Below are 18413 nucleotides of genomic sequence, written 5' to 3'. Positions count from 1 at the left end.
CACTCCTTGGGCACCATGTTGATTATCTGTCCACACCGCTGATGAAGGTAGGTCTCCTCCCCACCCAACCTCTCCCCCTCCTACGGGTGATGAACGTTAAACTGTGGTCCTTCCCCATCGGGCCTTCGCGGTGGCTGCACCAAGTTTGAGTGCATCCCTCAGAACGTACTCCTGCAGACGAGAGTGTGCCAGTCGGCAGCATTCAGTCACGGACATCTCCGTCAGCTGGCAGACCATCCTAGGCATCCACAACTCTGAATAAACAGCTTACCCTTCACATCCCCCTTGAACCTACCTGCTCTCACTTTCAATACATGTCCTCTGCTATTTGACATTGCTTCAGTTCTTTTTACGTGTCATGGCTTCACTTGCAAGGATCTTATTTAAAATTTACAGATACAATGGCAATCCAATGGGAATAGTTTTCAATGCCTTTTGATAGTTGAAATTATCTATAATATATGTACTTAAGGATTCATTTACATTTTTGCTTCTTTTTAACCTCTACATTACTTTGAACTATTTAATTGTGAAAATTGAAATGCTGACCATTTTATTACATGCATGACTAATCAAGTCATTAAGAATTGTTAGTATTGATGAAATGGGTATTTCTGTTTTTACTTATAATTTACTTTTGCTTTTTGTTTTCTTAATTTGTGTTTGTGAAAATTGCTCTATAGGGTTTTTGGTTTGTTGGCATTGATGGTTTGTACTTCCATAAGCATTATAAGAACTGTAAACAAAACCAAATAATTTTAATCATCATTCCCTGTTGTATCAAAATAGTCTACTGTGGGAAAAAGATCAGCACTAATTTTGGAAGTGAAAGTTGATGGTTTTTTTGAAGAATCTCAACAAAAATTACAATAGTGTATTTCAGTTATTCAATTACAGTATTTTAACTCAGGCTGAAATGTAAAATGTTCTGTGTTGAGCTCATTGAATACAGTAATCACTGATGGTTCATAATGTTGATAATTGTGCTGGGGGCAAGTGAGATTAGTATAGGACATTGTGTTGCACATAAGTTTTGGTTGAGTGGTTGCATTAGATTAAAACCAGTAATGCCTATGAATGCACTTTATCTCATTGACTTAGGACAAAAGACTGGCAGGATAAGCATCATGACAAATTTTTTGTGAACCAAGCATTTCATGTATGTTATATAAAGTTGTTTTATGTGATCTTCATATGTTTTACCATGCTACTGACTTTGTTTTAACGAAAGAAGTTGTCACTGCTTCATGTAAAATGAGTTGCAGCATTGTTCAGTTTTACAAGTTGATTTTACAGAAACTTCGTTCAAATTTGGTTAAGAAGCAGCATCATTCTTTGAAATAGAGTACTTTGCATCCTTTTCAAATTGATGTGAAAATGGCAAACTGCAGAAATCTACTGTTCATATTTCGAATTTAGGGATTACTGCTGAGGCCCAGCATTTATTACTTTTCCATATTTTCTCTTGATGCGTCGGTTTAAGCATTCTTTTGACCAGGACAGTACTTCTAATGAAGCTATTAGGTAGGGATTTTTGAAGGATTTTGACTTTATTTCAATTCAGTTTTCATTTTATTGTCATTTAGAAATGCATGCATTAAAAAATGATACAACATTCCTCCAGAATGATATCACAAGAAAACACAGGACAAACCAAGACTAAAACTGACAAAACCACATAATTATAACATATAATTACAACAGTGCAAAGCAATACCACAATTTGATAAAGAGCCAGACCATGGGCACAGTAAAAAAAAAAAGTGTCAAAGTCCCAATAGACTCATCATCCCACGCAGGCGGCAGAAGGGAGGAACTGTCTCCGCCCTGAACCTCCAAGCGCTGCCAACTCGCCGATGCAGCACCATTGGAAGCACCTGACTGCAGCGTACTCTAAGTGCATCCAAAAACTTCGAGCGTTGGACCAGCCCCTCTGACACAGCCTCTCTGAGCATCATCCTCTGCCGAGCGCTTCGACCCTGCCCCGGCCGCTGAGCAACAAGCAAAGCCAAGGACTCGAGGCCTTCTCTGGAGATTCTGGACCACACAGTAGCAGCAGCAGCAAAGCAGGCATTTCAGAAGTTTCACCAGATGTTCCTCCATGCTCTCACATCCATCTCCATCAAATCAGGATTGTGCACGGCACCCTACTTGACAAATAACAGACATCACCACTGGAGTGGCCGCTGCGAGCTGCCACTCCGGTGGTTTCAATGACAAGGTGGTGATATTTCTGATTTTGAGAGTATACAACTTAGTGTCAAGCTTGCAAGTGGTGATGTGTCCAAGCTTCCCTTATGCTTTTGGTGGAAGAAATTGAAAGTTTGTCAGAGTAGCCCCGAAGATGAATGGCAGTGCACTTTTTAGATGGTATATGTACCAGCTACCATGTATGCTGATAATTGAATAAGCAGCGTCAACCTCTGAATTGTTGAAGCTGCAGTCATCCAGATGTATTAGGAGTACTTTAAGCTCTTATGCATGGTAGAGGTGGTCGCAGAAGGCAGAGGAGTGACTGTGGATTTGCTTCGAGTTAGTGGACTGGACCATGTCCAAAGACTCAGTGGATTTGAATGAATATTCCATGGTTACCATGGACCTTATAAAGACACTCATGGATGAGGGTGTTCCCATAAAATCATTCAGATACTTCCTCAACCAGAAACTGTGGATGAACCAAGAGGGTTAGATTAGTGGTGTTCAGGTTTGGTGACCAAGGACAGTACAAGTATGACCTCTGGAAATCAACCTCGTGGTAAATCCAGACCAAATTTGAATCACAAGAATTATACATGGGGAAAATGCAAGCAGGCTTTTTACAATGTGGTTGTGTGAGACTAGGACTAAAGGTCATGGGTTAAGGGTAAAAGGTGAAATACTTAAGGGGACATGAGGGGGAACTTCTTTACTCAGAGCGTGGTGAGTGTGGAACAAGTTGTCATCAAAAGTGGTGGATGTTTGATTTCAACATTTAAGAGAAATTTGGATAGTTACATGGATGGGAGAGCTATGATCCGGGTGTAGGTCCATGGGACTAGGCAGAATAATAGTTCGGCATGGACTAGATGGGTCACAGTCTTTGTTTCATATATGACAACAAAGTTTTGCTCCCAGATGAGCTCGATGCCTTTTATGCTCACTTTGACAGAACATGGAGGCACCTTCCCCCGATAACTTACCTTAACTCACCCTAACTCCCACAGCCCCCCAACAACCCTGTGAGTTCAGTTTCTGAGGTTAATGTAAGCATATTCTTCAGGAGGGTGAACTCAGAGCACATCTGGCTCAGTCTGTATGCCTGGCCAAGTACTGAAGACCTATGTTAATCAACTGGCTGGCGTGTTTATTGATATGTATCTTTAACCTTTTGCTTTGGCAGTAAGAGATACCCAGCTGCTTCATACCAGTGCCCAAGAAGAATGTAGTAACTTGCCTCAATGACCAAAATCCAGTAGTACATACACTGCATTGAAATGCTTTGACATGTTGGTCATGAAACTTATCAACTCCTGCCTGAGGAGCAACTTCGATCTGTTCCAATTTGCCTACCATCATAACAGGTCAATTGCAGATGCTGCTTCATTGGCTCGTCACTCAACCCTGGAGCATCTGGACAGTGAAAATGCATATATCAGGTGCTCTTAATTGACTACAGCTCAACATTTGATACCACCTTAAAACCTTAAATACTAACCCTAATGCTAAAGTAGTGACAAATACTCAAATTTCAACACCATTCCAGTTAAAAAGGTCAACTCGACAAGGTTGTCCATTATCACCTGCTTTATTTGTACTGGCAATAGAGCCATTAGCAGAACTAATTGGAATTGATTCAGATATTATGGGTTTTAGAGTTAATCAGGAGGAATATAGAATTAATCTTTTTGCTGATGATGTTTTGATTTACTTAACAAACTCACAGCATTCGTTACATAAATTATCTTCTAGATTGGATGAATATGGGAAAGTATCAGGGTATAAAATAAATTGGGAGAAAAGTGAAATTTTACCTCTTACTAAAGGAGACTATAGCCAATGTCGATTAGCAACCCAATTTAGATGGCCGGTAAATGGTATAAAGTATTTAGGTATAAGACTTGATAATGATGTAAAGAATTTATATAAATTTAATTATTTACCACTATTGAAAAAAATTCAAGAAGATCTTGACAAATGGATGATACTACCAATAACATTAGTGGGTAGAGTCAATGTTGTAAAAATGAATATATTTCCTAGATTACAGTATTTGTTTCAAACATTACCAATACAATTGCCACAGAAATTTTTTCAAGAGTTAAATAAATGTGTGAGAAAATTTCTTTGGAAAGGTAAGATGTCAAGAATATCATTGGAAAAATTGACATGTAAATTTGAGTTAGGGGGGTTACAACTTCCAAACTTTAAGCATTATTATAAAGCAAATCAACTTAGATTCATTGCATCTTTCTTTGATGATCGAAAACCGGCATGGATTAGAATAGAATTAGATAAGATAGGAGAAAATATACCTGAAGATTTTATATATAAATGGGAATCTAAATGGATACGGGAAAAGAAAGAATCTCCTATATTAAAACATTTGATTGATCTATGGAATAAGATAAATGTTGATAATGAAATAAAGAAATCTTTATTAACAAGGAGACCTTTGTTCCAAAACAGACTTATTCCTTTTACAATGGATAATCAACTTTTATATAATTGCTACCAAAAAGGGATTAGATCTACAGGAGACTGTTATGAATGAGGTATATTGATGTCATTTGAACAACTAAAGAATAAATATAAAATATCAAATAACACTTTCTTTTGTTATCTTCAATTAAGGGCTTACTTAAAAGGCAAACTGGGTCAAACAATGTTTTTGCCAAAACCCAATGAAATTGAAATTTTAATTCAAAAAGGAAAAATTAAAAAAATTATTTCTTGTATGTATAATTTGATTCAAAAACAGTCAATTAGACAAGGAATCCACAAGTCAAAACAAAAATGGGAAACGGATCTGAATATTAATATTGGTGAAACAAATTGGTCAAGACTGTGTCTTGACAGTATGACAAATACAATAAATGTTCGACTTAGATTAGTACAATATAATTTTTTACACCAATTATATATTACACCACAAAAAATAAATAGATTAAATTCAAATTTATCTGATCAATGCTTTCGGTGTAATCAAGAAATTGGTACTTTCTTACATTCTACTTGGTCTTGTTCTAAAATTCAACCTTTTTGGATAAATTTAAGAGTCTTATTGGAACAAATTACTGGAACTCAACTTCCACATAACCCTGTATTATTTCTATTAGGTGATATTGAAGGGATAAAACCGAAACTTAAATTGAATAAATATCAGAAAGAATTCATAAACATTGCATTGGCAGTAGCTAAGAAGACTATAGCAGTTACTTGGAAATCCGATTCGTACTTAAGTATGAATCGTTAGAACAATGAAATGGCTAGTTCTATTCCACTTGAAAAAATTACTTATAACTTAAGAGATAAATATGAAACATTTTTGAATATTTGGTGCCCTTATTTACAAAAGATAGGATGGCATATTTAGTTGCTCTGATGATAAAGATCTTGGTCCCTTGGGGAAAGTAATAAATAAATATACTGAATTTATTTTGAATCCCATGGAGCATGTGGAAACCTTCCAATATCCAGGCAGTTCTTTTTTTTTCTTCTTTCTTTCTTTCTTTTTTTTCAGGTAGGAGTATATATCGGGGGGGAGGGGGGAGGGTAGACATTATCTTTTCATGTATTCACTTTGAAAACTCAATAAAAATTATATTAAAAAAAAAACATTCGATACCACCATCCCCTCAAAGCTAATCGATAGATTGTAGGATTTAGCTCCAATGCCTCCTTGTGCAACTGGTTTCTCAACTTCCTTGCTTGCAGACCCTACCCAGTTCAGATTGGCGACAACATCTCCTCCACAATCTCCATCAGCAGAGGTGCACCACAATACTGTGTGCTTAGACCCCTGCTCTACTGTCTAAATACTTGTGACTTTGAGGCTAATTACAGCTCAATTGCCATATTCATTGCTGATGATACCACTGTCATTGGCCAAGTCACAGGGTGGTGATGGATCAGCATATAGGAAGGAGGTTGACAATCTGTTTCTCACATAATTAATACTTGAATGAAATAAAATGGACTGACTATGTTCTTGACAAATTATGGCATACTTATGGCGTAGTTTGTGTCAAATTATTTTCAGAAGCTTTGTTCTGTGGGTCTCAATGCAGTGTAGGCTTGTGTTATGTGCATATAACCAACTTACTACTTATTTCTCCTGTTAGAATTTAGTAATAAAGCTAATTTTCAGATGGCTTTCAGTGCATTTTAATTTAACATTTGAAGGAAAATGTTTTTCCAAAAAAGATTAACGCTGCAGTTCAAAGGTCTGGTGATTATGATTTATCACCTGGCTTCTTTCCTCGACATGGTATCTCAGCCTGACATTGAAAAGTAACTACCTTGCAGTTATTGGCATCACCAATACTTTTATAGTCAGTACACACAGACTTTCAGTGTTTTGTCACTGGGAAACCCTGATTCTGCAAGCCATACATAAAGCACAGTGCTGTGAAGATTTGTAATACTCTACAGTATAAGATTTTCTTATCGAACGTTTATCTTGGTACTTTGAATGTGAACAAGTATTAACCTGCCCACTGTAAAAGCTTCATCTGTATTAAAAATGAGCTTTTTTAAAGATCCCAACAGTTTTCATAACATTTCAGTAAATATATTTAGTTGAATTTATGAACTGTTGTTTGGGTTCAATAGGTTCAATTTAATGTCAGAGAAATTTATACAATATACATCTTGAAATTTTTTTCTTCGCAAACATCCACGAAAACAGAGGAGTGCCCCAAAGGCAGTTAAACGTTAGAACCCCAAATCTCACTGCAGCTCCCCCCTCCCCTGCATAGGCAGTAGCAAAGCGACAAACAGCCCCACCCCAACCAGTAAAAAAGCATTTTCACCCTCCACCGAGCACTCAAGCGTGCAGCAAAGCATCAATAAAGACAGAGACTTGCAGTACCCCAAAGACTATTTGTTCACCCGGTAATTTGACATAACACAGGTTCTCTCTCTCCCTAATAAGGGAAAAAGATGTCCCCATTTTACAGCGAGTGGGGAGACATAAGAAAGCAACTCGCCGATTTATGGCGTTAAAAGTCTGTTACGTCGCCTTTTCTGAGCTCTTGTGTCAAAGATCTCAGGTCTCTGGGCGCACAGCCAGCAGCCATCTCGCTGTTTTCGATCTTCTGTGTACTCCTATGACACATAAGCTTTCTGTGGTGGCACTGACCTTGAATCCGCCCGCCTCAAGAGCCACGAAAATCTGGCACCTTGAAAACATGCTAGTCTTCCAGGCCGCGTCCTTGGCATATTGATAAACAGTCAGTCGTCAAGCTCTGAGAGCAGGTCCCATTCCCGCAAAGAACCAAAGTCAGCATGTAACTCCTGGTCAAAGTCTTCAAAAGAACCATGAAAAGGAAAAAAAGAGATATTAAAGATAGGAATAGAGCTGTTTCCAAGATGCAAGCAAAGCAGTTGCTTTTTGGCGCCATTATCCTAAGTGTTGCCCTCTGTGATTGTATTGTATTCTGTGAATTAAGTATTAGAACTTCACCATTGCATGCCTGGTATAGCTGGTCATGTGTAGATATTTAATTCAGAACTACAGGCATCTAGTTCCTTATACTGCAGTGAAGTCTGGTTCCGTGCATGAACTACGAAAGGTCAATATCCAGAACTTACTGTAACCTCTGATAGCCTTCCACACTATCCACAGCACCCCCAACTTTTGTGTCATCAGCAGATTTACTAACCCATCCCTCCATTTTCTCATCCAGGTCATTTATAAAAATCACTAAGAGTAGGGGGTCTCAGAACAGATCCCTGAGGCACACCACTGGTCACCGACCTCCATGCAGAAAATGACCCATCTACAACCACTCTTTGCCTTCTGTGGGTAAGCCAGTTCTGGATTCACAAAGCAATGTCCCTTTGGATCCCATTCTGCCTTACTTTCTCAATAAGCCTTGCATGGGGAACCTTATCAAATGTTTTGCTGAAATCCATATACACTACATCTACTGCACTACCTTCATCAATGTGTTTAGTCACATCCTCAAAAAATTCAATCAGGCTCATAAGGCACGACCTACCTTTGACAAAGCCATGCTGACTATTCCTAATCATATTATGCCTCTCCAAAAGTTCATAAATCCTGCTTCTCAGGATCTTCTCCATCAACTTACCAACCAGTGATGTAAGACTCGCTGGTCTATAATTTCCTGGGCTATCTCTACTCCCTTTCTTGAATAAGGGAACAACATCCGCAACCCTCCAATCCTCCGGAACCTCTCCCATCCTCATGGATGAAGCAAAGATCTTCACCAAAATCTCAGCAATCTCCTTCCTCGCATCCCACAGTAGCCTGGGGTGCATCCCGTCCGGTCCCAGAGACTTATCCAACTTGATGCTTTCCAAAAGCTCCAACACATCCTCTTCCTTAATATTTATGTGCTCAAGCTTTTCAGTCCCCTACAATCGCCAAGATCCTTTTCCGTAGTGAATACTGAAGCAAAGTATTCATTAAGTACCTCTGCCATCTCCTCCAGTTCCATACACACTTTTCCACCTTCACACTTGATTGGTCCTATTCTCTCATGTCCTCTTGTTCTTCACGTACTTGTAGAATACCTTGGGGTTTTCCTTACTCCCGTCTGCCAAGGCCTCCTCATGGCCTCTTCTGGCTCTCCTAATTTCATTCTTAAAACTCTTGGGATCTCCTGGCCCATGACTGTTCAAAGTGGAAAAGGAATGAATTTAGATCCATGCTTCAGCAGCACTTGGAAGCTGAAGATCACCTCACAAAACTGCCCACCTGTTTGTCTTGTCCTAACTGTGGTGTGATCAACATATCCCACGTTGGCCTCATCAGTCATTTCAGAATCCACAAAACTGGAGCTGGAGAATTCAAGAACCCATTCATTTCATTGGAGAAGGGTTAGGCGGCAAAGCTACTTTGTTAGTATCTTTATTTGTGTGTTTTGAATATTTAATCAACTTTGTTTTGGCCTTTTAATATTTAAATTTAATTATTTGCTTTGACTTGAATGATTTTTAAGTTTCTGAATGCCCCAGCCCAACCCTTGCCTATGTCTAACGCTCATGGAAACTTGCTAGCTGTCAATTTCTCTTAAAGAAGAGAGGGCTTTGCCCCTGGAAGTTTTGATATGAATTTAACAAAGTTTGGCCAATTATTGTTGCATTTCTCTCCATAATAATAGTTCTTTATAATAAACCAACCTTAAGTCTGTTGTTTGAGCCTAACTGGTGTTCAGGGATATGAACCTTGCATATTATTATCAGATTATACACACACATTTATTGTATTTTTTGAAGTATGCATTAATTAGGTAAATGGCTGCATTAAAATCCGTGGCATAAATTAACACGTGATTGTGAATAATTAACAAATACATGAGAACATATTTTGACAAAGGAATTATCGGTTGGAATTGTAGAGTGGTGAAGGAAGCTTAGGATGTGGACATACTGTACTATAACAGCACAATGAGACAGTTTGAAGAAATCTGGTATTACTCTATTCATTGTAGTTCTCAGAAATATGCTACTAATTGTGTAAAGATAAGTATCTGAAATAATTTTGCAATATACATTATGATGTAAATGTGGGTATTCTTTCTAGATTTTTTACCGCTGATACTCAGAATTTTGTTAAAACAACCTGTACTATAATAGAACAATAAACATGAATAAAGGTATTTGGCATAATAATTTGGTATTTAAATTAGTACATTGAAACATTTTGAATATTAAGCTATCTTTCTTACAGTGGCCATGCACTTATGAAAGGACTAACACTGTGTACTCAACATTAGAAAGGTTTTTCAAATGCACATTATTGCGTATACCTATTAACTATTATCATTTTTTCCTTGTTCTCTGTTGTGGCCTAATTAATGAATTGAAAGGAATTTCAAGGCTAGGAAATTCATCTTTAGACAGTAGAAATTTTGGAGAGAGTACAACATACAACACACTAGTGGGACCATTAACAGTACTGATTGGGCATAAAGTTCCGGGCACGATTATTTTCTATTTACCTCTGTGGTCCTGAAAGAAATGTTGAAAATTTTTGATAGCGGATATTGTTGCAAAACACAATGTGTTTTAAGATTTAAATAAATTTTAAAACTTTGATATATCACCTTCCTGCTTAACATTTTGTCAATTTACCAGTATTTGTTTCGGTCTAGGTAAAATGTTTTAAAAGTTAGATGGAACTTCTTAAGTACAAAAATACTATAGATGCTGGAAATCTTACTTTAAAACTAAGTGCTCAAAATATTCAACAGTTCAAGCAGCATCTGAGGGGAAGAATAGAAATGACATTTTTAGTTTGGTTTTTTAACTATAATGTCATCAATGCAACAGGGCAACAGAGATGCCTGCCCTGCACCACACTCCCCTCCACTCTCCCCACTTCCCCCGTCTAGTTGAGTTCCAGCTGCATCTGATGTTGCAGGACTGGAAAAGAGGAAATCTAACTAATATTGCCTATCCCTTCCTACCCTATCTCTTATTATTTCTCCTGTACCATTAAAAGTATTGTAGAACATCCAATTTCAATTGAACCTTTGAAAATTTGTTCTGTTATAGCTATTGGGTTGTAGCAATTTATTTCTGTTTGTCCCATTTCTGTACTTGAAAATTTCTAGATATTTTAATATTTGGTTAATTTTTTTCCAATCAACTTGGTATCTTTTGGGTTATAGGCAGCTTATTGTAATTGTTCCCTTTCCAGCATAAATGCATTGTTTTCTCAGAAATGACTGATCTGTTGAACTTGAAAATAATCCTATTGCATTTATCCCTGAAATGATTGCTGCTATACTGTTTTTGAAGGTGGATTGGTTAAGGAAGGATATACTGTATGAATATAGAGCTGGAAATTTGGAGCTAGCCTAGGGGAAAATTATCTTTTAAACTATTTGGATCAATGACAGTGTTGTACATTATTGCAGTGGTATTGTGTTGATTTTTTTTGTCATCAATCAAAAACTAAGACTATTTCTGACTTTTTTATATATGCTACTACATCTTTGTTTATATTTTTCATATCAAAATATTGGCATGGTTTGGCTGTTTAGGAAATGTCAGATGGACATTGAGTATATTGGACTTTAAGTTGTTTGCAGCATGGACTTCCTGTGGATAATAAAAAAAAAGCATGGATATCACTGACACTGATAGCAGTGACACCAAGGTTGCAATTGTATACATTTGTCAATTCCTCCATGCTTATAACAATTTTAATACAGGTTTTAGCCTGAAAGTTTCAGCATGATAAGACAATTTGAGTTATGGACCTCTGCTCTCATGACAAACCTCCTATTATTCCAAACTGCTGGCTGCACGCATGACCCTTGCTTCACTTCCAAACCACCCCAGTTCTCCCAACCCATACATTGTCTCTGAATGCACTCTCACCATCTCACTGGGTGTTATAGTGGAGGGATCCAGAGGAATATGTGATTTTTACTAACAGTTCAGAAATACTTGGCCAACCTGGCGAGCATGTGTTTATGTGAATAGTAAGTCAGAAGGGTAACAAAGCCTTAGTGCATTGCACAAGGTGCAGTACCAACAATGTGTCTAAGAGTTAATTGAGAATTGAGATATTTGTGCTCCAAAGAAGCAAGATGTATGAAGTATAGAACTCTGATCTGCAAGTGAAATGAATCTTGTGCACCTTGTGAGAATACTTCGTGCAAAATTCTGTCTAAAGTTCTATAGTTTCTGCCCTTTCTTTTTTCTCAATTACTCACGAGATAGATTGTTCACTGATTCTAGCTCTGGAGCCCTGTGAATTGTTTAGAAAGTGCCCATTAAGTTTCCCTTCCTATGAGGAACCATCTGGTAGGCTGGTGCATCTTGCCACAATAGAAGGCTGTATTGTACGTCTGTCATTGTCATCATCTTACCTTTCCAGAAAGATAACATAGCTTACTTTTTGTTGTCAGAACAGTTTTCAACTGTTTTTAAGATAAATACTTCATAGGGTTGGCTTAACATCTCTTTTATTCTGCAGAGATCAGCAGAGTGCGGAAAGATATGTACAACGACACATTAAATGGCAGCACAGAGAAACGAAGTGCCGAACTACCAGATGGTGTGGGGCCTATTGTACAATTACAAGAGAAACTTTATGTGCCTGTTAAAGAATATCCGGATGTAAGTATAAAGTTCATATATGAACAATCATGTCATAATTCTAGATATTATTGAAGCTATTAATAATGGTTTGGAGGACCTGCATATTTAGTGAACTTCAACATGGTCTTCTCAGGGCAGTGTTCAATTGTGATGCCCATTAAGAAATCCATACCATACTTAGCTACTTAACTTTATCCTTAGAATCACTCCCACCACTATCAACTTCTTTCCCCCCACCACCCTGCCTGCAACTGCAAGTTATTGCCTTGTCTCAATGTGAACCACTCTGGAAGACCAGAAGAAGCTGTCTTGGTGTCACATATCCCCATCTGCAATCACTCACTTTTTTTTTCTCCTTTTCACCCCTTCCTTCCATCCTCTCTCTAGCCTACATCTTTTTGTGTATCTTTTTTTTCCAGTTTTTCTCCCTCTATCTGCTGCTGTCTATCTAACTGTTGATTTAACTAGTGCTGTAGTACTGTCTCCCATTCTGTACTTGACTGATATGACCTAGAGGAGTCTGTTGCAATAAGGCTCCAACACTCGTAGCAAATAAAGCAGGCAAATACTGAATTTGCAGCTGTTTCCTTGCTCATTTCACCCTCGTGTCTCATATGGGAAAAAGATAGCAGAGTTTCACTGCATCTTAGTTATAGAGTAGAGCAGTGAAATCTGTCATCCTGGTAATCTAATGTTTCTGCATTTGGCTCTTCACGTGCTGATTTCTGCATTTCCTTTGTGCCACTGGGGCCATGGTTACCATGTTCCCTTGCTGGAGTACCTTTTCCTGGACACCCTTCCCATGCTCAGAGACTGATTCCCATTCACCATTCCACCAGCTAGGGTCCTGGTTGTAGTCACTGGGTCCTTGTTACCCCACCATCTTTGAAACTAACAGCATCTAGTGACTGCACTCTTGGAGGTCTTGTACTGGGGCTCTGTTGTTGTGCTCCTTTGAATTTCCAGCTGCATCTCCTTCCTGTGCTCCCTTAAAACTTGGGCCTCATTTCCTGTGCTTCTTTTAAGCTTGTTTCACGAGAAATTCATTACTGCATAATGCTTAAAATTGAAGTTAATAATATGTTGGAATATTATTGGAATAACATTGGATATTCTGAAATATCTGTGAGTTGGGTAGTGCCGAAAGGCCAAGGGTTGCGGATTAACAGAATTTTAATGTAGTTCATAATGTGCTACGTTGTTGGTAATGGTACAGCAAAGAAAATTGAAGTGAGCAAATGGCTGAAATTTAACTCAGTAGGCAGGGCAGGAGCAACAGGAAATTGCAAACGCAAAAGAGGTTGGTATCTCAGGAACTAAACCGGGGCGGGTTGGGAGGGGGAAGTGAGATTTTAGGGTATATTAGCAGGAATATATATATGTGAAATGACTGTATGAGGCACCAAATGTTATGTCAGCCATGGGAAGCATGGCTGAGTTTCTTTATGTACTATTAGTGATGATGTTATTTGTATCTGCTGTACTCATTAATGCTAGAGTGAAATAATTATTTTTCTCTTTTAAATAATTGTCCAAAATTGTAATAGTCTTTGTGCTTTCAACTGTTATTATAGCTAATATGTTAATTAAGCAGCAGTATTATGTGATAGTGTACCTGTTGTTGAGTTGAGTTCCTCTCCATGCCTTGTAGTGCATCAGGTGGCAACCTTGCTGTTTCTTTAGCATTTGTCTTTTTTTAAATGAGGCCCAGTTGCTAGCTTGACACTCAAGCCAGCATGGATGAAAAGTATACAAGGAGTCAGCTGGATTTGCACCTAGAACCAGTCGCCTTGAAGTCCAGCTATAGTGTGCCTATAGTAATACTCTTAAAACTACATTGTAGATTGCCACAGTTTTAAATAGTACTGTATTTATATTTTGTATCCTTACTGTAGGAATACAATCTTGACCATTAAGTATAACTGTTTCATCTACTTTAGCAATTAAATCAAGCTAAACTTAATTAAATTTTCACACAATCAACAATTTTCTTCTTCCACAACCTTTCCCTGGCAACCTATTTTGTATACTGCTTTTTGAAGGCACCGTTTGTGTTGCTTTAACTTCCTGTTTTTCAGTTCACAATTAGATAAATCCAAAATAAATCTTATAATAGATAAGTAAGCAACATTGTAATGTAGCTCCTTAACATTAATGATGCTGTCAGTATGCCACAGGTGCCCTTTGCTGCAAAACTTTGAAGGTTCCAGTAGCAATAGCCTCTTAAAGTTCAAAGTATATTTATTAATGAAGTAAATATATATCACCATATGCAACCTTGAGATTCATTTTCTTGCAGGCATACACAGTAAATCCAAGAAATGCAATAGAATCAATGAAAGATCGCAACCAACAGTATGGGCAAACAGCCCAGGTGCAAAAGACAACAAATTGTGCAAGTACAAAAGTAAAAATGAAATAATAATGATAAATAAGCAATAAATATTGAGAACATGAGATGAAGATTCCTTGAAAGCGAGTTAGTAAGTTGTGGGTACAGTTCAGTGATGGGGTGAGTGAAGATATCCCCTCTGGTTCAAGAGCCTGATCGTTGAGGGGTAATAACTGTTCATGAAGCTGGTGGTATGGATCCTGAGGCTCTTGTACTTTCCCGGTGGTGGCAACGAAAAGAGAGCATGGTCTGGGTGGTGGGGGTCCTTGATGATGGATGCTGCTTTCCTGTGACAGTGCTCTTTGTAGATGTGCTCAGTGGTGGGGAGGGCTTTATCTGTGATAGACTGGGCCATATATACTACTTTTTGAGGTTTTTCTATTCAAGGGCATTGGTGTTTCTATACCTGGCTATATGATGAAATCAGTCAATATACTCTTCACCACACTTCTAAGGAAGTTTATCAAAGTTTTATATGTCATGCCAAATCTTTACAACTTTTTAAGGAATTAGAGGCCTTACTGTGCTTTTTTCATAATTGCACTTGCGTGCTGGGCCTAGGACAGTTCCCCTAATATTATAACATTGAGGAATTTAAAGTTGCTAACTCTGCATGTCTAATCCCCCAATTAGGATTGGCTCATGGACCTTCGGTTTCGTCTTCTTGAAGTCATTATTGAGCTCCTTGGTCTTGCTGATATTGACTGAGAGGTTGTTGTTGCAGCACCACTGGGCCAGTTTGTCAATCTCCCTCCCATATACTGATTCGTCATCACCTTTGATTCGGCCGTGACAGTAGTGTTGTCAGCTAACTTGAATATAGCATTGGAGCTGTGCTTTGCCTCACAGTCATTAGTATAAAATGAGTAGAGCAGGAGGCTAAGCACGTAGCCTTGTGGTGCACCTGTGCTGATGGAGATTGAGGAGGAAATGTTACACAGAAACATAGAAAATCTACAGCACAATACAGGTCTTTCAGCCCACAATGCTGTGCTGAACATGTACTTACATGTTGCCTATCTGAACTGACTGTAGTCTGTAAGTGAGGAAATCGAGGATCCAATGCACAAGGAAATATTGAGGCCTAGGTCTTGAAGCTTATTGATTTGTTTTGAGTTTGATAGTATTGAATGCCGAGCTATAGTTGATAAAGAGCATCCTGACTTGTGCATCTTTGCTGTCCAGATGTTCCAAGGGGTTGAGTAAAGAGTCGATGAAATGGCATCTACTGTGGACCTTTTGTGCCGGTAGGCAAATTGGAGTGTTTTCTAAGTCATGTCTCATGTAGGAGTTGATGTGTTTCATTACCAGCCTCTCAAAGCACTTCATCACAGTGGATGTAAGTGCTACTGGGTGATAGTTTTTGAAGCAGGTTACCATATTCTTCTTAGACATTGGTATAATTGAAGCTTTAGTACGTCTCTAGATAGTGACCTAATAACCTGTTAAATAGATTACTTCATTTGGTCCTTTGATGCTGCTTTTTGACAGTTTAATGTAAATAAATCAGGTGTTCATAACAAAGGAATTATAGCATAAACTTGTTGGGTACTTACGTTGCTATCTCTGGTCTGGAACTTTCTATATGTACATCTTAGTTTATCCACCTGTCTGGACTGTGGTGAGCAAATTCCAGTAGTTGCACTCACCTTTGCAAATAAACACTTAAAATCTTGCACCCCTATTACAGTGTCAGCATCCTTGCAATTATCTCTCCCCTCATCCTTCACAATCTCTTCCTTCCCTTGTGTTCTCAGCAGCTCCTGTGCACTCAATACCTTTGCACCCCCCTCCCCCACTACCCCCCACATCTCGTGCTCTTGCGTAACTTTCCCCTTCCCCCTCCCCATGTTCTCAGCATTCCTGAGGTTTCCTTATATTCTTTGTCTCCATCGTGCTTTGCGAGCCACTTGTCTTTCCCACACTGTGAACTTCCCTTTGCCTCCCTTATCTTCATGGTCTCCATTTGTCCCTTTTGTGCTTTCACCCTTCATTACCTGTTTTCTCCCTAGATGTTTGCCTTTGCTCTTGCCTTAAACTCTTAGACTCTCATCCACTTTAATCACTTGACCTCCATTGACTCCATCTTGTTTTTGCCCCACCCTCCACTAAATCTTTGCTTTTACTTTCCAAGCTGTCCACTGGCCCTCCCTTGCATATCATCCTCTCCTTCTTAGTCCTACACTTCACTGCCTTCTGAACTCCCCCATCCCTCATTCTATTTCTTCACTTTCTTATTTACTGTCCCTTTTTTAATTAGCAAAGGTTACAGAGAGTTAGTTTTATATGGGTGAAGAATATATTTCACCCATTCAGATAATTAGCTTGTTGATAAAACATGTTTAGTTCTGTCTGTTACCTTTAATTGGTGATTTGATGGAAAATGCTGTTTAGTGATATTCAGAGAGCTGCTGCAGTTGGAGAAAATTTAAAAGATAAATCTAACGGAACCTAGCAGAAAAAAACCACGACTGGATATTCCAAGCATGAAATAAGTTCCTTTTTATGTGTTTTTACCCAACTGCAATGTAATGCTGCTGTGCTTTTACTTCAGGATTTCCTGAAGGCAACGTAAAATGAGGTATATATCTGAGAGATGTGTCTATGCATGTATCTTAGGGCATTGTGTTTTTCTGTTTTTCCTTTGTTATGTTAAAAGGACAGTAAAAATGCTTTCTCAATGCTACCCTTTTATGATGAAGTATTTTAAATACAGCTTGGGAGTTCCAACTAATACTAATCTTTTCTGAAAAGAGAGTATTTTTAACATTTAAATCTTCCTGTAGTGTGGAGCTGTGGAGCAGCACATGAGGTATGGAGTGTTTAGGTGATAGGAATGATGCCAAACTAGTAAGTATTTATAGCATGATTCTGAAAGTCCTATCCCATATGAACTGAAGGCCATCTTATTATTATATTCTGATTCTACCTTTTTTCGTGTTACCTAGTTGAGACTCAACTGAAATACGGTGAAGCCTATTAAAAGTACCAAGGGAACTGGTATGAGTTTTGTTTATTGAGATGCCCTTATCTTCAAAGTGGATAGATTCACATAACATTATTACTGGATAAAGTACAAACCTTTCTGCAAAAGCTGTTCATTTTGCAAAGCCTATTAATACCGGCCTAAACTGACCTCTAAGGAATTATGGGGTAGAAAGGAAGAGGAAACGCCATTGATCCTAACTCGTTGAATGTTTCAAGTAGAACAGACTTGCAAATGGCTTTAAACTATGTTTTAACTTGCAGGAAAGCTTTAAAGCATTGAAGTTTACATAGTATGCAAGTATCAATCATTTTTAGCATTTGCTATTTATGTCTTTGGGAGATCTTTAAAAGGTTTTAGCATGCTTTAAGATTTTTAATTTTATTAATAAAAATGTAAACAAGCAAAGTAAAAAAAACAGAAAAATATTTGAACAATAAAGAAAATAGAGCAAATGAAGGTATAAGCTAGTTCTTTAAAGGGAGATGGAAATCTTTTAACAGTGTGAAGATAATCAGCCTTTTCCTATCTAACTCGCACCAAATTCTGAATTCCCCTGTGAAAAAGACTTGAAGTTACATCCCATTCTCCTGACTGACTTCATAGAAAACTTGGAGTTGAAGTCATGAAGACAGAAATTCAGTTTTTTCACCCTCCGGCGATAATTGTGAGAATCTGAACCTTAAGCAGCCCTGGAGAGCTGACTGGCAGAAGTAATCAGCTTACAAATGTGGACTGTCCTTCGAAGCTAAG

At 38.1% G+C, this 18413-nt stretch overlaps 1 protein-coding gene across 5 annotated transcripts in view; it reads left to right on the top strand.

Annotated features, from left to right (window-relative positions):
- Positions 1-18413, top strand: part of LOC140201512 (KH domain-containing RNA-binding protein QKI) — a 552710-nt gene that overhangs the window by 147528 nt on the left and 386769 nt on the right. For all 5 annotated transcript variants that reach the window (XM_072265742.1, XM_072265744.1, XM_072265741.1 and 2 more), the window contains exon 2: positions 12158-12300. In XM_072265742.1, coding sequence (XP_072121843.1) covers positions 12158-12300 — 143 coding nt within the window. The remainder of the gene's footprint in view (positions 1-12157; positions 12301-18413) is intronic.

Source organism: Mobula birostris, chromosome 8 (assembly GCF_030028105.1).
Source record: "Mobula birostris isolate sMobBir1 chromosome 8, sMobBir1.hap1, whole genome shotgun sequence".
Classification (NCBI taxonomy): domain Eukaryota; kingdom Metazoa; phylum Chordata; class Chondrichthyes; order Myliobatiformes; family Myliobatidae; genus Mobula; species Mobula birostris.
This window is presented reverse-complemented; position numbering and strand designations above follow the sequence as displayed.